The 25,637-nt window shown below is 39.2% G+C and overlaps 1 protein-coding gene across 1 annotated transcript in view; it reads left to right on the forward strand.

Moving 5' to 3' along the window:
* LOC136866862 (dihydropyrimidinase) overlaps positions 1-25,637 on the forward strand; it is a 120,324-nt gene that overhangs the window by 15,136 nt on the left and 79,551 nt on the right. The window contains exons 2-4 of the mRNA XM_068226873.1: positions 5,205-5,299; positions 8,957-9,030; positions 13,640-13,750. Coding sequence (XP_068082974.1) covers positions 5,205-5,299; positions 8,957-9,030; positions 13,640-13,750 — 280 coding nt within the window. The remainder of the gene's footprint in view (positions 1-5,204; positions 5,300-8,956; positions 9,031-13,639; positions 13,751-25,637) is intronic.

Below are 25,637 nucleotides of genomic sequence, written 5' to 3' on the forward strand. Positions count from 1 at the left end.
GTTTGAGAGGCCCTGCCCTAAAGTAATGTAAGCGCTTGTATGTAATAAGGGGCGCAATGTTAGGGCCTGCAATGCAGGCGGGCCCGGGCCTTTATGGGGCCCCGCAGACTCCTCACAAATAGACAAAAATAATATATTAATGTCACTCTGCATAGAAACGATCAGGGTGGTTCTGTAGAAGCAGTTGAATTTTTCCATTTGTACGTTGAGGAATTGCCACTTGGTTGCACCTGAGAGCAGTTTGCTGTACCTAACACAACACAGATGTAAACAATACGTGTTTGCCCTTACTACGATAACTCTCGCAACACCGTGACAAGCTCCTCACAAAAGACCTGCACCATATTATAAAAAAATAATTACCGTACTGCAATGAAAATTAATACCAAAATATCATTTTCAGTTATCGTATTATGCACAAATTTTGCTGAACATTTATTGGACAGCAATATAATAATTTAACTTCGTGTGGTTATGTCTAGCCGGGTGCAGCCCTTGTAAGGCAGACCCTCCGACGATGGTGGGTGGCATCTGCCATGTATAGGTAAGTGCGTGTTATTGCGGTGGAAGACAGTGCTATGTGTGGTGTGTGAGTTGCAGGGTGTTGGGAACAGCACAAAAACCCAGCCCTCGAGCCATCATACAGGGTCTTTATTTATGCTTGGCAAGGACTTTCTCGCTCGACCTTGGCCGCTATTGACGGTTTAGTTGCCGGCTACCACGCGTGCGTATGTACGGCAGAATACGGTGCTCAAAATCATTATCATACATTTTACTCACCATGTTTACAGTTTATGCTCAAAATCACTATCGTGCATTTTACTCACCATTTTTACAGTTTATGCTGAAAATGTTCCCCATGCGCTGCCAAACATAATCGGCATCTCCTAATGAAGTTTTCGGTTACTCTACCAACTTCTTCAGCACTGATGGATGCAATTGCAGCTCTTATATTGTCTTTAAGTTTAGTGTGTGAGGGTTGTTCCCATAAAAAACATTTTTTAACATTTCCCACAAATAAAAATCACATGCCGTTAAATCTGGGCTACGAAGGGGCTACAGATTTGTACTTATGATCCTCGTACCAAACACGCTTCAGTAAGGAGATAACGACCTTTACGTCTATTTTTATTGTTTACTGAACCTGTACGTTTGAATCTCTTAGCTAGTTGTTTTATAGTCCGATTGACAGGAATGGGTCTCCCTGGAAATTTCGTTCGAAACGTTTGTCTTGTTCTAGCGCACGATTTTCTGCACTTAATGTAAGTATTGTGCAGATATACACGTTCACGTAACGAATATGTCACTTAAATTACATCACTATACACAATCACAATAAAACACTATACATTACGACATACAGTACGCAGTAGCTTCATAGAACTCCATACTATCTCGGAGCTCAGCTCTCAGCAACTGCAAGTGCCGGAAACCGCGCGCGCGCCAGCGGCCGGTAGCGGCTTGTCATCGGCGTCCAAGATCGAGCGAGGTAGTCCTAGCCAAGCATAAATAAAGACCCTGTATATGTTATTTCAGTAGTATAGATCCCCTTTGCGGCGCTCACAAGTAACCGATCGTGACAAATGAGCATTCAAAAGAAAGAGAATAGACATTAACAGTGACGAATTGCACTCTCATTTCATAAATATCGATAAATTATTTTTAAAAAAGTTAAAAAATTCTACGAAGTGTACGATTTGCAAATACTGTTGCTGTAGGAAAATACACGCCATCGTTGCTGTCCACTTCACATTTTGGCCGTTGGGGCGCCTGTTTTAAATGATGACAGTAAAACCAAAAATTACTTTCGGAAAATTCGTCAGTATAATAATGCACTTGCATTTGGTTCCGTTCAAGTGGAATGTTAAAAAACCAAAGATTACAATAAGTGGTAAGTAAGACTGTCTAATATTGTACAGATTTGTGTATTCCTTAGTTCACCAGTAGGCTACTCCACCACATACCTACTTTATGAACATGCAAGATTTCTCACAGAATTAACAAATGAAGGTTAAAATTCCCAACCCGGCCGGGAATCAAACCAGGGACCCTGTGAACCGAAGGCCAGTACGCTGACCATTCAGCCAATGAATCGGACTTTGGACAACAACGTATAATGCCAGTAAGAAATTGGTCATTGTCATCTCAGTTTCTTTTTTTTTTTTGCTAGTTGCTTTACATCGCACCGACACAGATAGGTCTTATGGCGATGATGGGACAGGAAAGGTCTAGGAGTGGGAAGGAAGCGGCTGTGGCCTTAATTAAGGTACAGCCCCAGCATTTGCCTGGTGTGAAAATGGGAAACTACGGAAAACCATCTTCAGGGCTGCCGACAGTGGGGTTCGAACCTACTATCTCCCGAATACTGGATATTGGCCACACTCAAGCGACTGCAGCTATCGAGCTCGGTCAACTCAGTTTCGAACAAGCTCTAGGCTTATCAGTTGTGTGGTTTGATATTTTTAAAACTTTATTTGAACAGCTTTTATTTAATTTTGATTTTTTTTTTGTTGAATACATTATTGTAATCAAGACTCAGTATCAGTTACAGAGTATAGTTTTGTAGTTATGGTACTGAAAAAATGAAACCAATTTAAAGTTAAGTTGAAACATTTAATTGGTTCATGGTTGGCAGTTCAGCAGCTCAATCGTTAAACTACGGAGTGAATGAAATAAAACCCATTAAACATTATTTTTTAATAATCTTAAGATATAACTTGACAGTACTGTATATTCCACTTGCACCTAGCAGCAGTTTATTGTACTGAATGTAAGACAGCACACCTTGCCCTTGCTATCTATTTACATTAGTTATTTATAGGTTTTTACATATTATTTCAGGGGGTCCGAATTTTATTTTGGTGGGCGGCCCCGTATCGCATTCATTACGCACCTGGATGTAATCATTTATGGTAGTGCTCTGTTCGAGATCTTTCATCTTCCACGTGAACTTTACATTCGTGAGTGATCCATTCAGTTGATGTGGCTGTCATTTGTTGATATTGCATGGGAAGAAAGTTCATCATTTGTTTTAAATGTCAAGTAAAGAAACTCCCTCACTCATACTTTTTTTCCGTTAACGCACGTCTTTCATCGACCTCTCCAAAATCGGACATCTCCAAACTTTGCCAAAGAATCTCCTCATCTTTTCTTGACCAGCCGGGTGGCTCATCATCTATACTTTTAAGCTCCATGCTGGTCTTAATAAAGCAAGCGGCTGACTCCATGATTGGACGTTAGCCTCCCCATTATGTACTCCTCCCTTTCCACTATGATAACCACCACCACCACCACCACCACCACCACCACCACCACCACAACAACGTCCACCCTTACCTTTCTTTATGTTCCCATCACCACGCTCACGTACTCCCATCCTTCACCAGTTATATCATCATCTCTTCCTATGCCACCTACCCCTGAATGACCCAGTCTCCTCTACATCCTGCCCTGCTACCTTCAACACCAGAAACCTGAAGACGCATCTGCTGTGCCCGCAACTACCTCAGCAGAAGTCGCACCACCACCTTTGTCACCATAGCCAGCACCATCTCAACAAGCAATGTTCAGTTGTGTTATCCGCATTGTCGATCCCACCATCTCTGAACGAGAAGTACTCAGAGAACTTAGCACAGAAGGCATCCCAGCACGCAGAGCATTCCGCGTCATGAACATCTCTGGTCCAACCTATTTGGTCCGCCTCCATCTCCCTACAGAAGAAGATGTTCAGCGCCTCATCAGCAGCGGAGTGTACATATATCGACATCTACACAAAGTGGAACCCTCTCGCTCCCCCTCCTCAACCTTTTACCAGACATCTCCCCACCAACACACGTCGTTGCACCCGGCCTGCCCCTCACCTCGCCATCACATCCGTCCACCCCTTCCCCCAACTAATTTCTTCTTACCACCACCCTCGACAATTGACCTCCTAAGACTCCTCACCACTTCTCTACGCAATATCGCTGCAACGCTTCAAATCCTCACCCTTCACCTCAACCCTGGCACTCTCGTCTGAACTTCCACTCCTTTCACACACCCTCCCTGATTCACATCTCTTTAGCCAAGAGGCTCCATCATTCCTCCTCCATCAATTATTCACTTCTATTTTCCCATCTTCTTCATCTAATCACTTCACCTCTTCTCCTGGCCTGTGAGAGGGCGTTACCCTCTGGAGGGCCCATCAATGAAAACAAATTTGTCATTGTCGTTAACGGATTAGAAGGGGCACTTACCTAGCCCCCACTTTCTAGAGAAAATATATTTTTATTCCATTCTAGCCAGCTGAAGCTAGGAATTATTAAAAAAGCAATTCATACAAGCCCTGTTGTCTTATCAGCTAATTATTTATTTCCTTTAATTATTACCAAAATTATTAGTGAAACACATACAAAGTACCGTTCATAACAGCTAACCGATTTCCATAGTGCCACAGCAAGTAGTGGAGAATTTGCATATGCTGAAAGGAAGGGTAAGAGGGGTATTTTTTTTTTACCAAGGTCATGGACACTGAGGTATGATTCACCCGCTTGCCACGCGCATTCGTCAGTCTGGCAGTCTCTTTAATGTCTGTTAGTTTTTTAGTGTGTAGTCAAATACTAAATGATTGTAATTGTATAATCACACCATACTTCTTTTTAATTGTAATGCATGTGTAATATTGTACCTTTGGTGAAAGTTTCATTGTAGAGTATTGAATCAAAATCTCAAAAAACTAATATTACCGCATTTAAATTGGTAAACTGTCAACCTTTACCTCTGTGTCAAAATTCGCTCAGAGAGCATCAAAATGCTTTCCTTTTTTCAGTTTTGATTTATATACCCCTCTCCTTCTCCCCCTCCCCCTCCCCGTCCGCTATATCCGACAAACTCAGGAGGTAGACCCTACTGTTTGTTGTCTGTACATTTTTTTGCCCCCACACTTTTAATTCCCAATCGCTGCTACTGTTCTACGGTATAATTTAGGGAGAGTAACATAAATTCTAGGGGGTTCTGATAGGCTGTACCCTTAATGTTTATGCAACTCTCATATCATAACCATTGTGCAGGCTAGAATGTAACTGTTACTCGCTTCAGTAAGTTTTGCATTCTAACCTGTTAGGCCTACTCCCTAAATCTCTGGGCTATAGTGATCAATATTTCTAAAATGGTAGAAAAGAATGAACACTGTCAAAGTTATGTGTGCATTTTGTTGTATATTTCAGCTGTGTCCAAGATCTGTATTAATCAAGAATGGGGTGATTGTAAACGCCGACAAGATAGTGAGAGAAGACATTTATCTCGATGGAGGAATCATCAAGTAAGTCAACACCAAAATTTAAAATTGAAACGATTGTAAAGGCTAATCCATCGGAGTGTATGGAACTGATTACCGTATTCTTCTCATATTTTTCATATTTTTCATTTTAGGGGCTTCCTCAGGCAGCCTACTCTGTATGGACACTGTCTGAAAACCTATGTTGTTGTTGATACTGAGGTAGTGTGTGTGTAATTATTTGACCTCCAAACTGGAGACACATATTGTATTTTGCAACTTGAAATGGGGTATTAATTCAACATTTTCTCAGCATGAGTGTGGAGAGTAAAACACGGAAATGACTGCACTCAGAATATCCACCATCCTGGTTGGATTTAAACCTCTAATCAGTACAACTCTCGCAATTGTTTAATTGGTGTGGGTACTCAGATGCGAAGGTGAGGGGAGAATACCAGTGTTAAGCAAGGGACTACATTAATTATTGTGGCGTGTGGCACAATCTGAGTCTAACGTTGCATCCTCCTATTTGTGGCTGCTTCTCATCTTTGCCATTGGACTTTCCTTGGTTAACTATAGTAATACTCTTCTCATCCCGATGGTATTAGGTTTATTAAATAACACTTGTATGTTTTATTATTCATCCACCTATTCAATACAATACAATTTTAAAAATTAGGACATTGTCCTTATCAAAATTGTTAACATGAAATTAACATATTAGATGGTACATGTTTCGCCTATCAATAGTAGGCAATATCAGCCATATTTTTCACCTTAGGATAGATCAGGTACCTGATTGGAAATGATTTATGCGTGCTGTTAAAAACTATGTCATTTAAAATGTATTGGAGATTGTTAAACAACTATTACAATATAAAATGTAGTATGCTGTTACTTGACAATATTTGTGATAATATTTGTGATAATATTGGAGTCTAAAACATGATAATTATTTGAGGATTATGACATATTATTGTAATATCTTTTAATAGTTGTTTAACAATCTCCAATACATTTTAAACAACTTAGTTTTTAACAGCACTCATAAATAATTTCCAATCAGTTACCTGATCTATTCTAAGGTGAGAAATATGGCTGATGATGCCTACTATTGATAGGCAAAACATGTACCATCTAATATGTTAATTTCATGTTAACAATTTTGATAAGGACAATGTCCTAATTTTTAAAATTGTATTGTATTGAATAGGTGGATGAATAATAAAACATACACATGTTATTTAATACAAATATTTTCAATACGGACCCAGAAATGAATTTTATCACATGGTATTAGGTTTCGCGATGAGTTCAGGAGGTATAATTTTGGATGCTTTCCACCGCAGCTATATACTATACTATATGCTGTTCGACTCCTTGGTCTTCAGTTCAGAGGGTCCCAGATTCGATTCTCGGTCGGGTCAAGGATTTTAATAGCTTCTGATTAATTCTTCTGTTTGTGTTTATGCCAACACTGTCCTCTTCATATTCAGACAATGCACCATACTACCAACCACCACAGAAACACACAATAGTGGTTACATACCTTTCACATATGGTTGCATCAGGAAGGACAACCGGCCAAAAAACAGGCTCTCTCTGAAGATTTGTCAAAGAATTTAGTTTTATGTAATAACAAAAAGGATATAATTTAGAAAACATGATGTTAAAGATGTAATTTCTTTTATTTACAAATGCGTTGCTTAAAGTTTGTGTACCTACACAGTGGCAGATTTGACCAAAAATCCATAGACAAAGAACTGGTTTGCTTGCATGTTAAAGTAGCTAAAAATGTAGTTTTTCAACTGTGACAATTCTGAGAACTAAGAACATTATCATGATAATTACGTGTTATATCTACTAACAAAATATAGGATCTTTCTTTCAGAGATCTGCCACAACTATAGTTCTATACAATATATGAGATATTTTTAAAATTTGTTGTTCACATTGTGTTCTGAAGTTTATGTGCCTTCAAAAGTGGCAGATTTTAGAGATGATAATCTCATTTGTTTTCATGTGTGTTTATATAACAAGGAAGTTCAATAGTGACAAGTTAGACCAGAATCTACAGACATTATCAAAATTTGGACAGACACAGTTCAGTGATTTTAGAAATGGAATTGTATCTGTACTTAATGGCTGAAGATGTCTTTAAAAAATTAAACATGTACGGTACCAGTAAATGTTATCCTCATAAGGAATAAATCAATTTTGTATTGTAAAGGTAGAATTTCCCCCCAAAAAAGACCATAACACTTGTTAAGGTTGACAATACAGGCTTTAAAATGAAATTCTTTCTTATGTCTTGATAATAGATATAGACCAGTGGTTCTCAAACTGTGGTATGCTTACCCCTAGGGTTATGCCCAAGACTTATAGTGGGGTTCACAAGCAGCCTTCAATGAAAAATTTGAAGGAAAATTAAAATAGAGAAAAAATATGAAGAAAGTTGAATGTATTTATCCATCACTGATCATTCCACCAAGTATAACATATCTATGCAAGAGCAGGTTTCCATCCATGGCATACCAAAAGAAAAAAGTAAGTATGGTACCGCATTAAACTAATGTTGATGCCATACCTCACCTGAGACCTTCACCTAGACTGCTACACATCAGAAAACTGTGTTCAGGGGCATAACTAGGGGCAGGGATTACTGGAGGTTAGAACCCCTCTCCCCATAGAATTTTTTAAAAAAGAAAGTAAACAGAAACTGACAATAAACTGTTTCTCGCAACATCCACTGGTGCAGCAGATTCATGACCTTCTAGCCAGGTTAAGTGATGCTGGCACCAGAATCACTTTCACGTGGCTAACAAGCCACGTTGGGATTGTGGGAAACAAACTTGTGGATGAAGCTGCAAAAGAAGCAGTACTTTTACCTCCAAGACCTATCAATGTGCCTGCTAAAGATATTTGTTCTCAAATACGTCGAACCATCTTGGCATCTTGGGAATCGGAGTGGCCAGCTATCCGAGCTCCCAACAAGCTGAGAGCAATTAAGAAGACAACCACTGTGTGGTGGTCCCCTTTTAGCACTGTGATCAGACCAGCAATGAAAAATAGTGTGAAGACATGGGTCAGGCAGGCCAAGCATAATCAGGAGCTGCATGTGACAAAATGAGAATGTTTCATTTGCCAATGGGTGTGATAGGAGAAGATAAGATCAAAAATGATCATATTTGTGGCTTGATGGGAGACTCTGCAATAACTGACAAAATGAATGAAGAACAGTAGAAATAGTTCAGACACACCCAATGCAGAGACAAAATCATCTTGTTCAGAGAGCCCTAAGTATCTAGGAACTGCATGCAAGAAGAGAAAGACCAAAAGACACATGGAAGAGATCCTGTGAAAGGCTTCTACAAAATAGAAATATATTGTATTTAATTTCACGATCTTGTCTTCTTTACGATGTGTGTTTAGAAGAACACGTTTAATCAGCTGATACTTCCTTAATAGGTACTTTTATTTTTTAAACCAATCATTTAAGGATTTTTTGTGGGGGTACGTTGAACTTTTAGTCATTATTGAGGGGTATAATCTTATTTTTGAGAACCACTGATGTAGACTATTGTTATTAGTAGTGTTTCATAAAGGTAACTCCATATGTTTTTATTTTCATTGTTGAGTAGCTCTTTAGAATATGGGGAATAACTGAATTCCATTTATTTATGGATCCTCGTGATTTTACAGACAGATTGGAGGCCAGATAGAGACAACTTTAGACACAAAAGTTATTGATGCTGATGGCAGCTACATTATTCCAGGTAGGAAAATTGTAGAACTTTCATTTGCGTTCTTGTTTAGACTAACTGAAGATAACAAGATCATTTGGATTTTTCTGAGTTCTCACAGTTTTTAACTACCTAATTATTATTATTATTATTATTATTATTATTATTATTATTATTGTTGTTGTTGTTGTTGTTGTTGTTGTTGTTGTTGTTGTTGTTGTTGTTGTTGTTGTTGTTGTTGTTGTTGTTGTTGTTGTTGTTGTTGTTGTTGTTGTTGTTGTTGTTGTTGTTGTTGTTGTTGTTGTTGTTATTAGCAACTTAACTACCCAAAATATTTTCCTGACAATTTTACTCATATCATCATTCTTATTCAACACGATAAAGAACAGGAAAAGATTCAGAGGGAAGCAGCAAGATTTGTTGTGGGTGATTTCCGACAAAAGAGTAGTGTTACAAACATGTTTAAAGATTTGGGCTGGCAAGACTTGGAGACAAGTTGCTCGACTAAGCAGAATATTTCAAGCTGTCAGTGGAGAGATGTCTTAGAATGACATTAGCTGATGAATAAGCTTGAGTGAAGTTTTTAAAAGTAGAAAGGATCATAAAATGAAGATAAAGTTGGAATTCAAGAGGACAAAATGGGACAAATATTTGTTTTTAAGAAGAGGAATGAGGGACTGGAATAATTTATCAAGGGGGATATTTGATTTATTTCCAACTGCTTTGAAATCATTTAAGCACAGAATAGGGAAAGAAGTGATAGGGATGTGGCCCTACATTTAGATCAATGGTGATTGATTGATTGATTGATTGATTGATTGATTGACTGATTAATTGACTGACTGATTGATTGATTGGTTGGTTGATTGATTGATTGATTGATTGATTGATTGATTGATTGAGAAATGCATTACTTTCTTTTTTATTTGATTTCTTCTCTTCCATTTTAAATTACACGTGTTATTTAGTCTTAATTCTAGATTATTATGAGCTGCCATCCCTGTCTTAAAAATATATTATTACTGGTACTTTTTACTGCTAAGTCTTGAGTTTGTAACAGAGGCACTAAGCTATCACTTTAATATAATTGGTTTAGACACTCATACAAGTCTCAGTTTGCCTGCTGCCATTTTCTGATGGATACAGTACTTTTGTATCCATCTCTTGGGACAGGCCAGAGTAAAGTGTAGCTTTCACCGAAGTCCCAGTCTCATCCATGGCTGTGACAATATGGAAGCTGCTGGGGTATGGGTGGTGCTGATTAATGACATTCGGAGCACGACTAGTGCATCTGAGTGTTATGAAAGGTGTTGCTCATAGGGTCAGTCGTGCTGCAATAGCACTTTCTGACCCAGTGAGGAAAGCAATGGCAAACTACCTCACTCCTCGTCTTGCCTAGTACGCCTCATTTTGGTGCTGCCATTGGTTTTTGCGGTTTCCTCATAACCGCATAACTTTTGGTAGTGCTATTTGAGGATCCAACCAGCCTCTGGGCTGATGACCTAACAGACACACAAGTCTCAGATGGTTGAGGCGCTGGCCTTCTGGCCTTAACTTGGCAGGTTCGATCCTGCCTCAGTTCGGTGGTATTTGAAAGTGCTCAACAAGTAACAGAACTCCTGCGGGACCTTGGTACCTCCGAAAACCATAAAAGTAGTTAGTGAGACATAAAGCCAATAACATAATCATCATCATCATCATCATCATCATCATCATCATCATTATTATTATTATTATTATTATTATTATTATTATTATTATTATTATTATTATTATTATTATTATTATTATTATTATTATACACTCATACAAAAAGGACCATTTCCATGGCATAAAACTGGGTCCAGACACAGGACATGGTGAAATATATACAGTGTGTATCAGAACCATACAGACAAAAAAAATCAGGGATACTCTTCATGTTATGTGCATTCAGATTGGTGAAGAAGATTTTTCTTTTCCAGAAAATGAGGTTACTTTGTTACTTCCGGGTACGCAATACAAATTGATGAATTTGCCGTACTTGCTGTGCCAGAGCACAAGCTGCTGCCATGCTTTAGGGAAGAGAAGTGGAGGGAGGGGAAGTGGGGTGTATGATAGTGACAAATCTAACGCTCTTCACGTATGCACAAGTTTCCTAGTTCGACTCGCACAGGAAGGTCCTTGTCTCTTTCAGGCAAAATTCACAATTCATTTATTAACCTTCTCCCTCCGATCTTTCAGGCTACTCAAATGCAACTTTCCAGACATCTTTTTTCTCTTTACAACTCCAGATCTGTAGAGCCAACATTTGAACAGCAGTAAATATAAAACTACTACTCCTGTGTACCTGTAATTTTTATGAGGGATGCATGTAACACTGTGGCAAAGGAATTAAAAATTTCACTAACCGAAATTGGGTAGATTAATTCTGACAGATTAAAATAATTTGGAGAATTTATAGCAGATGTTTTTCAACTAGAGAGACCTAACTCATAGTTCAAATATAACAATTTTGTTTTTATTTCTAAGGGCATAGTTACTTTCACTATAATACAAATTATATACTTATAGGTTCCCACTTTTGATCCTCTTTATTTTGTTGCTTCATTTTTGCGTACTGGTTAGTATTGTCTGCCGAAAGTTGAAAAAGGTCCTCTCCAAAATACAGTGGAAAGTAGTCCAACAGACTTGATCGTACAAGTAAGTTGTGGAAAGCACCTTGATCTTCAGTGAAGGGATCGGGTGTGATATAATCCAAACTATTAGACCATTGTACAGGCGTAGGCCTAATTTCTTGAGAAATCTTCACCGGTGGAGATCTATCATCTTCTTGCATTTAACACGTCTCGTCTTCACATCCTTCAATTTCTATTTCAGAATCACTACCACCAGTGCTGTAACTCTAAAATTCACCAAGAGATGGCAGAGGTATACATTCATAAGACACAGGTACGACCTAGTGCGATATATGACGGAATGCGATTTTTTCGCTATGATAAACAGCTGTAACTGCACACACAGTACAAGCACACACTGTAATTAAGACACACTTGTCAGTCAAGGAATGCACCAGATCATTTCTCCTCTCATCTGTTCGTAGTAGTAACGTTTATTATTTAACATGTTCGAAGGTGCAATGCTGCCACCCCATGATTGTGTATTCCTTCACACACAACATTGTAAATGGAATGAAATACCGAACAAAGGAAACAATATGCCCAGTGATTTAATTACAGTAAATATTCAATATGCTCTCCTCCTACTTGAGTGCACAGTTCACAGTAGAGTACTCTGAACTCTGTTCACAATGTGTGGTGTGTCGCGATTGACCTTGGAAGCTGCCTGTATTCTTGGTACAAGTTCATCTTCTCTGTTTATGGGGTTTGCATAGTAGTCAGTTTCTGTAGATCAAACTGTACACTGCCTACTGTGGCTGGGAAGCAACAGTGCAAAATGACCAAGAATTTGTGCATTCGCACTGAGCATTACCTCTGTCTTCCATTTCCCCTCCCTTCCCTTCCCTCCTCTGATGCTCAGCAACAAGCAGTGGCTGGCTCACTGGCATAGCAAATAAGGCAAGTTCGTCAATTTGAATCTTTTCTCTGCCAACCCAATTGCACCATAGTTCTTAACAAAACATGAAGAGCATCCATGATTTTTCGTAAGTATAGTTCTGATACATCATGTATAGCTTTGTTATAGATTAGTAAGTTATTTTTCATTTTTTCTTCATATTCAAACCAATTTCACATTTTCATATAAAGTATAGGCTACATTGTTTATGTTTATTGTACACACATTCAAGTTTGTCTTTACTGGAAGTAATAGTTCGTTGTCGTCAAGCACTCGTGTTCACCACTGTTAATATACCTTTCCTCCGGCCATTCCAAGTAAGCAGTTGCCATGGTTGCCCCGTGGTAGCCCCAAGCTCTCAGAGCTGATTGCGAAAGGAGCCATGTCATCGAAGCCAGCGAGCCTCAAGGCTATTTTTTTCGCTATTTGCTTTACGTCGCACCGACACAGATGGATCTTATGGCGACGTTGGGATAGGGAAGGCCTAGGAATGGGAACAGAGCGGCCATGGCCTTAATTAAGGTACAGCCCCAGCATTTGCCTGGTGTGAAAATGGGAAACCACGAAAAACCATCTTCAAGGCTGCCGACAGTGGGGTTTGAACCCACTATCTCCGGAATACTGGGTACTGGCCGCATTTAAGCGACTGTAGCTATCGAGCTCGGTAGAGAGCCTCAAAGGAGAGTGAGAGTAGTGGGGATCAGCCCTGAGCTAACACGGGCAGCATTGAGTTAAAATAGTCTGCCTTTCCCCAGAGTCTGATGTACAGGATTTATTTCATGACTGAGTGAGTTGGCCGTGTGGTTAGGAACGGGCAGCTGAGCTTGCCGGGAAATAATGGGTTCAAACCCTACTGTCAGCAGCTCTGAAGATGGTTTTCCATGGTTTCACATTTTCACACCAGGCAAGTGCTGGGGCTGTACCTTAATTAAATGCACGGCTGCTTCCTTCCCACTCCTAGCCCTTTCCTGTCCATCATTGACATAAGACCTACCTGTGTCAGTGCGACGTAAAACAACTTGTAAACATTTATTTCATGTGTCATTGCTATGCTATATTTACATTTTATGTGTGTTCAACTTTATAGGTGGGATCGATCCACACACCCACTTGGAGCAAGAGCTGATGAGTACCAAGACCGTTGATGACTACTTCACTGGCACAAAAGCAGCGCTGAGGGGTGGAACTACTACTATCAGTGAGTAGTGAAGTTCATTATCTTCTCTGAGAACTTAAACAACAAACATCAATCAGTCACCATAATGATGACGCTCCAGCTGAAAGCTCGTCGAATGAAAAGAGACAGATGAAACTTTTATTAAAGTTCTAATCAATCAATCAAAGCATTTTTTTCATTCCCGTTCCTCAGACGAGGAAGGGCGGGCCATCAGCTCAACTAAGGAGCTCTTCAGCCATAGAGAGGAAGAAAAACTGAGAAAAAATGGAAACGCAGTGGGTATGTGTTGTACATACCATAAAAAGAGATTGTGTAGTAAACTGGCGTAAGGAGACTGGGCCAACAAGTCGGACCCCAGGGGAGACCCGCAAGGCACCCCGCACAAGCAGACCCCCGCGAACACCAGAGGGAAAGGGGATGAGAACTTTATTTATTGTTGGAGCAAAGCATCTCGGGCGTGCTTTTCGCAAAAGACAATGTTACATAGCATTACAGAGAGTTACATTACACATACTGAGTTGGAGAAATAAGGGGGTGCAGCAAGTAGTTGGAGGCAGGAGGAGGGTAGTGTTGTGAGAGAAGTTGGGACAGGGTTATGGTCATGTTGGTGATGGAAGTAGTGAGTTAACGGAGAAGGTCCAAGATCGGCAGGGGTGGTAGAAAAAGTATGGGTGGGGGCGCGGGGACGTAGAGGAGCAGCAGGGGTGGGGTGGGTGGCGGGACCGGTTGTGGGCGAGGAGAAGTGTGGGGCAAAGAAGAACGGACATGGCGGGGTGGGGAGCGGGAAGGTTCCACTCGATAAGTTCTTCCGCGGAGACGGACGCCGGTGGTGATCAGCTGGTCAACGTCGGCTGGAGAGGAGAACTGAAAACGGACCATGAACGTGGGGCCTTGGTCGTTGAAGATCCGAAAGGCTCGACGGGTTGCAACACCAGCCAGTTGAAGTTCGGTCTGGATATCCTGTTCTGGGATGGCCGGGTCGATGCCACGGACTACGCAGCTCAGAGATGGGTGAAGAGGCAGTGCTGCTGCGTCGGGCGTGGATCTACGCTGTGTAGCCGGAGCCGCTGAAACGTCGACAGAGGGAAGCAATGGACTCGGGAGAGAGGCAGGTAAGGAGATGGGAGGAGTAGACATGATAGGAGAAGAGTGGCTAGTCGTGGTAAGTGCTGGTGAAGTAGTCAAAGGAGTGGAGGCAGAAGTAGTGAAGGTGGGTGTGGTGTTGGTAAACGTAATGGAGGTTGGGGTTGGTGACGACGTCTGGCGAAATAAACGCGGTTCAACTGTGAGAGGAGGGCCTATAAGGGATCGTAGGTCACGGATGAGATAATCAGGAGTTGGAATCACCTCGTGCCGACGACCAGCGATGATGGCGCCATCTGCGATGAAGTTCTCCACTTGGGCTTGTTCCCGGAAGAAGGCGAGGACGTCCGGTGAGGTTTGGCCAGAAGATCGGTCCTGAAGCCGGGCAACTTCCCAGATGGAGTGGCCGTGTCCATCAACTTCATTACGAATGAACCAGTTGGAGAAGGACGTGTCCACGCTTTTGATGAGACAGGTGTACATGGTGGGGGATAGGTGACAGCCAACTAGGCGTCTGCCCATTTGATTGTTCTTGGGCCGACTGAGCAGAGAAGAGTGCCACCCAGCCGAAAAAATAGCGTGGAGATGTGAAAAAAGAGTTGTCACCGAAGCCCTGTTCGTAGTGTGACTGTGACGCTAAAGTTCTTTCTTCTTGAAGTTTTTATTCTGCCAGAACTGGACTTCTCCTATTGGTGTCCTTTTCTTGTGTGAATCATTGTTTTCACATTATTGAGCAAAACCAAAAACAGATTTGGCTCCTTCCTAAAAAATGTTTCTGTAGCCATTTTTAATTTTCCAAATATAACTCCCTGCAAATACTATTGGTGGCACAGAGAAAAGTCTGCCTCTTCACCCAGTCATTACATGTGATGAAAATAATCTTTTGGTCTGAATAATAATAATAATAATAATAATAATAATAATAATAATAATAATAATAATAATAATAATAATAATAATAATAATAATGTTATTGGCTTTACGTCCCACAACTATTCCTTCGGTTTTTGGAGACGCCAGGGTGCCGGAATTTAGTCCCGCAGGAGTTCTTTTTCGTATCAGTAAATCTACCGACACAAGGCTGACGTATTTGAGTTCCTTCAAATACCACTGAACTGAGCCAGGATTGACCCTGCGAAGTTGGGGTCAGAAGGCCAACGCCTCAACCGTCTGTGCCACTCAGCCCGGCTTTGGTCCGTATTGACTAGTTCTAGTTAAAAAAAATTTAATCCACCTTGTTCAGTACTCAATGTTAACCAACTTTAAAATTAATACATAATTATCTAAAATGTAGATATGTTTCGACCCCTTGGGACATCAACAGTACATACACATTTTTTTGGTATAAAAACTTTTGTGTGAGAAAGTCTCTTTAGATAATTATATTTTCTCAGTGTGATCTTCTTTTACGAGAGTTCTTGCATATCTCTTATTATATGTGATCATCATCAAAATGTTCTGTGGTGTATGTTCTTTAGGATATTAAACACAAAAGTAAGTAGTGGGAGTTTGTTGGACTTTACATGACTAATAGGAAAAGTTTTCTTAGTTTTAATTACTGCGTTGATGGGGTGAAAGTTCCTTTTGGAGATCATTGTAAGTACCTAGGTGCTAATATAAGGAAAGATCTTCATTGGGGTAATCACATAAATGGGATTGTAAATAAAGGGTACAAATCTTTGCACATGGTTATGAGGGTATTTAGGGGTTGTAATAAGGATGTAAAAGAGAGGGCATATGTCTCTGGTAAGATCCCAACAAGAGTATGGTTCCAGAGTATGGAACCCTCACCAGGATTACTTGATTGAAGAACTGGAAAAAATCCAAAGAAAAGCAACTCAATTTGTTCTGTGTTATTTCTGACAAAAGATAAAAATATATTGCAATGTTTGTGCTGGGAAGACTTGGAAGAAAGGAGACAAGTTGCTTGACTAAGTGGTATGTTCCAAGGTATCAGTGAAGAGATGGCGTGGAATAACATTAGTAACGAATACGTTTGAGTGGTGTCTTCAAAAGTAGGAAAGATCACAATATGAAGATAAAGTTGGAATTCAAGAGGACAAATTGGAGCAAATATTTGTTTATAGGAAGGGGATTTAGGGATTGGAATAACTTACCAAGGGAGATGTTCAATAAATTTCCAAATTTTTGCAATCGTTTAAGAAAAGGCTAGGAAAATAACAGATAGGGAATCTGCCACCTGGGCGATTGCCCTAAATGCAGATCAATAGGCTTTCATTAAATGACAGAATACCAGTATTTTACAGACAATTCTGTGGAATTAGCAGGCTGAACAATGAGAAAATTTCTTAGATCTCAGTAACTATGTGATCACCAGAACTGGATCCTACAGAACAATCTTTGTGTTGTAGTTGAGTTTGACACAGAAAATCTGTAAGATTTCATTTCTCAGTATGTTATTTCCTGTTCCAACTACAGTAATTGTATTCCATTTTTTTTTTTTTTTTTTAGATTGACTTGTTTTCACCTCACACTTCTTCAAGACTTTGTCTGCATCATTCAGACCTTCTTCACATCCACTAATGGCTCAGATAAGATGACTACATCCTTGACAAATCTTTTATTTTTGATTCCCTGTACTAGAACAACAATATATTGTCCAAATTTCTCATTTGTCTCTTGCCCAATTTACCTATGTATGAGGGAGGAGGAACAAAGTGCAACTCCCTCTCACTTCTTCATAGAGAGTTTCATCTCTTTCATATCCCACAATTCTTCATCCTTGTAGACAACTCTCTTTCTCTGTATGTTAAGACACATTTATATACCTGTCTGTAATCTCAAACCCACAAACAAATAAAATGTATTGATTTCATTCTGAAGGTCAAATGGGTCATCATTCTTTCCCTGGTAAAGTTACTTCTAGACAGTCCATTTGTGTGCTCTTTACTCCATGTTGTCATCAAATAACCAAGTGCAAAAAGATACCAAATTAATAAATAAATTAAAAATTAAATAAATTAAAATTATTTTAATTAAAAATGTCATACCTCCATAAGTGTACATTTTTAAATCTGAAAATTTCCTAATAACCATTTTATTATGGAAGATCCACTTTTGAATTGATCATTGCATAATTTCCTCAATCCTCACTGTGAAATCTGATGATCTTTACTTGTATATTGCTGCTAATAATTCTAGAATGTCGGGTGCACCATTTGAAATATGGAGCCAGCTGGTACTTTTGGTACATTGAACTCAGAATTTTTAAAGAATTAATTGTCTCCTGGGTACATGCTTATGCTGTATAAAGGGACAACTCAAAGGAAATCAAATGTTCATATGAGGTTGGAGAGTTAAGTGAACAAACTCGTTACCTACACCCAAAGTGGCATCACTGTCGAGAGATAGTATGAGGGGCAATCAATGTTTGCTGAGTACATCAGTCATTATGTTGTAGCTCAGTGAGATTTTCTTTTTTGTTAGTATTGCACCTGTCCAGGGTACCAGTGCATAGCAATATCTTAATTGGCTTATAAAGTGGCTGAAAGGATTTATTTGTCGAGACCCTCGAATAGTCCCTGGAGTCGAAGACCATCACCCCTACTTAAGTCTTTCCTCGGCTGGCTCAAGAGCTTGGGTACATGGTATGTCCGGAAAGGGGCATAAACTATTTAATTCTAAGTAGGGGGAAAGAGTCTCGGATATCAGAGGAATACGAATACACTACTAATGGGAAGGAAAATCATCTATTTTTGCATAAACACCTTTAATTAGCTGAGGAAACATGCTACACACAGATATGCCGGGATATTTACATATTCAATAACATTAATGTATAAATTAGGTTTGAGCTTTGAATGTCCTTTTCTGTCTCTCTCAGATTATCATTTATCACTTCATAATCTTCAAATCATTGAAAATACATCGAAAGGGCATCCCCTTTCAGTACTATTTAGCACACGGAAGATCTTATCATAATATTAAAACATCTTATACATATATTTCACATATATTTCATTCAATTTATTCAGATCATGTTAATTGAGGTTTACTACAAAATTCTTGAGCGCATTTTAAACACATGATAGTTATGTCACATTGTATACGTTAATGAACTCGCCTAATTTATCGTGCGGAGTATTAACTCCCTCATAACACCTGTTTCAGTGGGATTGCCTATGCGTTAATATAACATGCGACAATCAAATTTCAACGGTGTCCCTAAAAAAAAAGATACATATAGCAACTCAACAACCAGTGTATTATATTATACAACGTATAATAAACATTCACTTGAAGAAATAATGTGGCATTCACATGAAGAAGTAACATAACATTCTGCACTTCATTTCCATGGAAAGAACACTATCTGGCAAGACCCGTCTCATTTGCCACATGTGAGCAACAGTCCTCGCCAGACTCTGGGACTCAAACCCAGGAACTTCGGCGTGTGGGGATATAACAACCTGGAAACCCTATAAAGGTTTTTATTTTAATTAAAAAAAAACAAATAACAAAAGATGGGAGGATTTCATTCATTCGTCAAATCTGAGATATATACGATGTCAATTTCTTGATTTATGCATGTCTTCGTTATACTATGGAAAGAAAAGAGCGAACTGAATATATCTCCTTACAAAGTGGCCAACAAACTTCGTTTAAGGTCTCCCCTCTCTATTCCCTCATAAAAACTGTCAAGCGAGTTGGCCGGGATAACCCGTTCTTCTCTCCTGCAGAGCAGAGCTCCAGACTTGACCTGCTATTCTTAAATATTCATATCATCGCAAAAACGCTATCTTTCTGCGATTCATTAACGCTATCAGCGAACATCATACATATGTCCTCAATTATCTTGTTCACGAGGCGGCATTCTACGTCGCCCTAAATATATATTCAACAGGAGAATTCACATATTTAAGCACCACTGTACTTTCAAATTTACGAGCCTACAAATCAAATACCATCTTCTCAATCCTCATATCCCGAGAACATGCATATTTTAAAAAGAAGACTCTAACCTTCAGGATTAAAATTTTTTTTGCAGTTTATCGCGATCTACATAATTCAATTACACCCCCACAGTTGACTCTTCGGTGTCTTGAAGTTTGCAGTCTTAAATCTATACAGGAGGAATCTCTACAAGTAAGTGACGTGCAATAAAAAATATAAAAAATCGGAAACTCTTACGATGAATCATAACATTTAATTGTAACTTCAAGACAAATGAATCATACTACGAAATCTATCCCTTTCCATTTACATCACGTCAACTGTAAGTTATACTAGGGCCTTATAATTACCATGCAATATTTCCCCATAATGAATGAAATAAGTGGTTCAAACCACGAAGAAAATCTCACAGAAAAATTCTTACAAAAACTATAATCCCTCTGAAACTTTTGTTATAATCAAATAATATTCAGAATATTTACATGCAAATTATTTACCTCCCTAAGTGTAACTGTAACTATCACGGTAATAAGTTAAAATGTACTCAATACTCAGATGTCTGCAATCAGCTTTCCTCAGGGAGTACAGCCAGGGGTTTAAGCTGCCATCAGGGCGTCTTCACTTGCAATGGCCTCCAGAGTCGTCCTATGTCGGTTCACCTGCATGTTGGTTGAATCCTTGTCTGGCATCGGAATCTCCAGAGTATCCCTGCTGCGTTGGAGTGACTGTACAGCGGACCGCTCACCGGCCCTCTTCAAACTCGAGGCTCTCGGAGGTCAAATATGCAAATAAGGAGGAACTAATTTGTCATAAATGCACTAATTGTGTCATGCATTATAACTTCGTTATGACTAAGGATACTCATAAATTCAAGCACCTTAGCCCTATATCGGTGTTTGTCCTGCAGCCCGATATCAGTACCTTCATTTGCATACTCCAGTTCTCCGCAAGTAATTTAATCTCGGAGCATCACACACTAGCTGGTCACAACCACAGGATATGAATGTTAGATATTAATATACATATATTTTTTTTACTGGCCATTAATCGACCCACTCCATTTCATATAATACACAACGCACTGCGTTTGAGAGAATATGGAGAGTGCCGCCCGATCTACTAAAATGATGGCTGATAAGCCGCTCACTGTTATCGTTGGTTCAAGCCTTACTGTAACACTGTTCTCGAACTCTCTCTTTATTGGATCACTTCCTTCATTTAACCTCATTATACGATCGTTTATATACATCGTATAATGCAGCACAGTCCACTATATTCACTTAGATCAGTTTCGTAACTGTGCACGTAATAATTCACTTCAACCGACCACCTCTTTTTACAATCCCATGCCTCTCTGACTCATAATCAAAGTAAAATTTTATCACATTCAGATCATAGCAAACTGCATTAAGGAAGTAACAAATATTTAGCACGCAGCGCACTGTCACTCACTGTGTGTTGTCATTTACCACTACATAACACTGTTCGATAAGGAACCTTCACAATGTGAAACACTGAATATTAAAACTGACTGTTCACTAAAGAATAGGTCTGCTGATTAGACCGAATGCACTGGATATACTGTGTATACTCCCTTCTTGCCACTCACCTTTATAGTGGGAAGCCATATTTTTTTGGAGGGGGAGTCAGTCCACGCCCCCTTGTCAACCATCGGTCCATTGGACGGTATATTTAGACGTTGAATTTGATATCAAATCAAAGCCTGTACATCCCTCTTTCCACTGATCAATTTTTGTTCCGAGTCCTTTGCGGGTTCGTCTGCAATCATCAAAGCATCAGTATCAATTCTCAGTAGGTGGAGCCTGACTCCGGGGATTGTTCAGTTTTCCTGGTCCTGTCAGAGTCGAGCATCTGGTTTTACTCTCTTCGTGCCATCAACTATCTGCGTACTTCCTATTATTCTTATTATGTAAAATGGTTCTCTGCATGATAAATCCGCATAAAATCTCCTCATTCATCGAAGTTGTAACTTGAAATTATCCATCAAGTATTTCCGAGTTATTAATGTTAATACCCTCGAAACAGTTGAAAGCTATGCATTGGTACCACTAGATATTTAGGGGAATACATAGGGTGATATCGTCTCGTATGTTGAGACGACTTCTTTGAGGCTGTTTCGTGACCTCACTTCTCAGTCATGTGACATCTTTCTTGTCCCAGCTCTCTCGCTCAGAGGGAGAGCGAACTCCACTTACAAGCACTTGTACTCCCTCTTTTTCCCAATTACATGCAACAAGAGGAGGGGAGTGCGACTCTATAACGAGCAGCTCGAGTCCCGGAACCGCCAAGAATATCCTCGTTTGGCAGCTATTTAACGTAGAACTGTGCGGAAAATGGCATATTCTCTATACAGGATGTCTCTATATACATATGACGATGTCATGAACGGTTACAGTACTCACAATGATATTCACTGCATGGCTGCCCTTGCACTTGAGAAACACACAAGCATAATATTTCCAATAGAGCTGTATAAAATTGGGGCTGAAATCCTCAAAATGTTGCCACAAGATTTTTGAGGAAGCAGTGAGAAATTTTATTTTATAAATGCATTAGATGCTTTCTTCATGATGGAATATCTGCATGTTCTAGAGAAATAAATAGCTTTTCAAAGAGCATCCAGCACCAATCGCCAGAAAAATGTTGGAAGTTACGTATAGCTTTTAGACATGCAGGAACACAGTCAAGGGAACTGTCTAATATTTGCTAAGATCTTTCAGAGTGACAAGAGATGTCTTAGTAGTATTATCATAGGTAATGTGAACTCGGGAGATGGTGAGTTAAAACTATACCAACAGCGGTCTTGAAGATTGTTTTCTACCATTCCCATTTTCATTGGTGGGTTCAAACTCTACCAACAGCGGTCTTGAAGATTGTTTTCTACCATTCCCATTTTCATTACAGGCAAATGCCAGGGTTGTACCTTAACTAAGATTACTGCCTCTACCTTTCATGCCCTAATGATGCTCTAATACCTTAATGGTGTCAGTGTGACGTTATAAAAAATAAAGCATTCAGTGACCGTCCAAAAAGAGTCTGACAGTACTACACGGAGAATAAGCATCAGAGGACGAGTGGAAATCTGTATATTCACCCTGACTTCATAAATGTTTACGAAAGTCAAAATTGAAAACAATTTTGCTTATTTGATTTATATTTAGGTTTACTAAATGAGAAGACAAAACTTCACATCACCTGAACGAACAGTTAATGGGACTTTATATTGTCACCTTGCTTATTGACTCTTCACTGATAAAATAATTCTGAAAATCGCACAAATGGGCACCCTAGGTCACCAACGAGGAATTTGGAAAGGGACTCACAATCCAAGGAGAGAAAATCAAAATGAGAATATCTGATGATATGGTTATATTATTTGAGTCTGCAGAAGATCTGGAGAAATTGCTGCATGATATAGACATAGTTTTGGAGGAGTACAAGATGAAAATAAATACATCCAAACGGAAAGGAAAGAAGTGCACTCAAATGAAATCAGCTGATTCAGGAAATATTAAATTAGGAAATGAAGTCTTAAAGGAAGTAGATGAATATTCTTACTTGGGTAATGGAATGACTAACACTGGCAGAAGTAAGGAGGATATAAAATGTAGACTAGCAAAGCAAGGAAGACTTTAAAAAAAATAATGCTCATTTCGAACATTGATATAGGAATGAGAAAGATGTTTTTGAAGACTTTCTTCTGGAGCATGGCATTGTATGGAAGTGAAACATGGAGAATAACTAGCTCAGGAGGAAAGAGAAGAGAGCTTTGGAAATGTTGTGTTGCTGAAGAATGCTGAATGGGAGAGAGATAGATCAAATCATGAATAAAGAGATACTGAATCAAATGGTGAGAAGAGAATAATTTGGCAAAATTTGACTAGAACAAGGGATGGAATGATAGGACACTTCTTAATACATCCATGATTTGCTCAGTTAGTTTTTGAGGGAAGTGTAGGCGGTAAGAACGGTAAGTATATAACAAGGCATGAATATGAAAAGCAGATTAGAGATCTAGGATGCAGTAGTTAAGTAGAAATGAAAAAGTTAGCACAGAATATGGTGGCATGGAGAGCTGCATCAAATCCATGTATGGACTGATGATCCAAGCAACAAGGTAAAGAACTTGTGTTTTGTTTATATTAATTTCTAAGCCAAAAGTATAATATGCTTTGTTAAATGCAATCAGAATAGTTTGTAAGTTGTCCTTTGTGTTGGCTAGAACAGTATTGTTCTCTGCGTATTGGAGTTTGATAACTAAAGTTGAGGCTATTTTGGTTTTGGCTTGCAGTCTGCTACTATTAAAGAATAATCTACCATCAAATCTGTACACTTTTTCCACACCTGGAAGTCTTCCGTAAACAAGTTTAGTTCTGAAAAATATAGAGAGTGATCACTCTTCCCTGATTGACACTCTGTCCCATCCGGAAGGGTTCTCCAGGTTCATTGCTCGCAGAAACAAAAGCACTCGTATTGTAGTGTAGCTGTGGAAGTATTTTGGTTTAGGTTGATGGATGGACTCTCCAGAAAGCTTCTTGGCTTATGTGTCGAAGGTTTATGAAGGCCAAGTAAAGAGACCGAATTTGTTGTTTAGATTTTTCTTGCGTAGAATTGAGTTACTTCTTAGAAACTTACATCTTGTTTGTCGATTGAGAAGTTCACTAGAACTGACAGTGTAAACAGTGAACAAAAACAATAGAATCCTTACCAAGATAAATGAGCCTCTGTGGCTTAGGCGGCCTTTCACTGCTGAGTTATGTGGTTCAAATCCCACTCACTCCATGTGAGATTTGTGCTGAACAGAGTGGAGGCGGGACATGTTTTTCTCCAGGTACTCCAGTTTTCCCTGTCATCTTTCATTCCAGCAACACTCTGCAACATCATTTCATTTCATTTGTAGTTTAGTGGAAAGCGGTGCAGGTACTGGTTGAACGGTATATCCCCCTCTCTCTTCAGGAATTGCTCACGCTGGTGCTTCTGTTGATTTAGCAATTTTCTCTCTCCACTTAGGAGGGGTCTCATAAATTCTAGGTGCCGTTAATTTTATTACCACAACTATTAATATACGAGCTCCTGGAATATCACTAGATCAAACACCTTTATTTGTATGAGCTGTAGCTATTACTGCTCTTCTCCTCCTTCTCTCCTTACCTGTATTAGCAGGTGCTATTACTATACTACTCACTGACCAGAACTTAAATACCTCATTCTTTGATCCTGCTGGTGGGGGAGATCCTATTCTTTATCAACACCTCTTTTGATTTTTTGGGCACCCTGAAGTTTATATTTTAATTCTCCCAGGATTTGGGATGGTCTCTGACATTATTAGTCAAGAAAGAGGAAAAAAGGAAGCTTTCGGTACTTTAGGTATAATTTATGCAATAATAGCAATTGGTCTTCTCAGATTTGTTGTATGAGCACACCATATATTTACTGTAGGAATAGACGTAGATGCACGAGCCTACTTTACATCCGCCACTATAATCATTACTGTTCCTACGGGAATTAAAATTTTTAGTTGATTAGCCACACTTCATGGAACTCAATTAACTTATAGTCCAGCTTTACTTTGAGTATTAGGATTTGTCTTCCTCTTCACTATCGGTGGCTTAACAGGAGTTGTATTAGCCAATTCCTCAATTGATATTATTTTACATGACACACATTATGTTGTTGCCCATTTCCACTATGTTTTATCCATAGGAGCAGTATTTGCAATAATAGCTGGATTCATTCAGTGATATCCTTTATTTACAGGATTAACATTAAATCCTAAATGATTAAAAATTCAATTTACAACTATATTTGTAGGGGTAAATCTAACATTCTTCCCCCAACACTTTTTAGGATTAGCTGGTATGCCACGTCGATATTCTGACTATCCAGACAG

The sequence above is a fragment of the Anabrus simplex genome, chromosome 3, assembly GCF_040414725.1.
Source record: "Anabrus simplex isolate iqAnaSimp1 chromosome 3, ASM4041472v1, whole genome shotgun sequence".
Taxonomy (NCBI): Eukaryota; Metazoa; Arthropoda; class Insecta; order Orthoptera; family Tettigoniidae; genus Anabrus; species Anabrus simplex.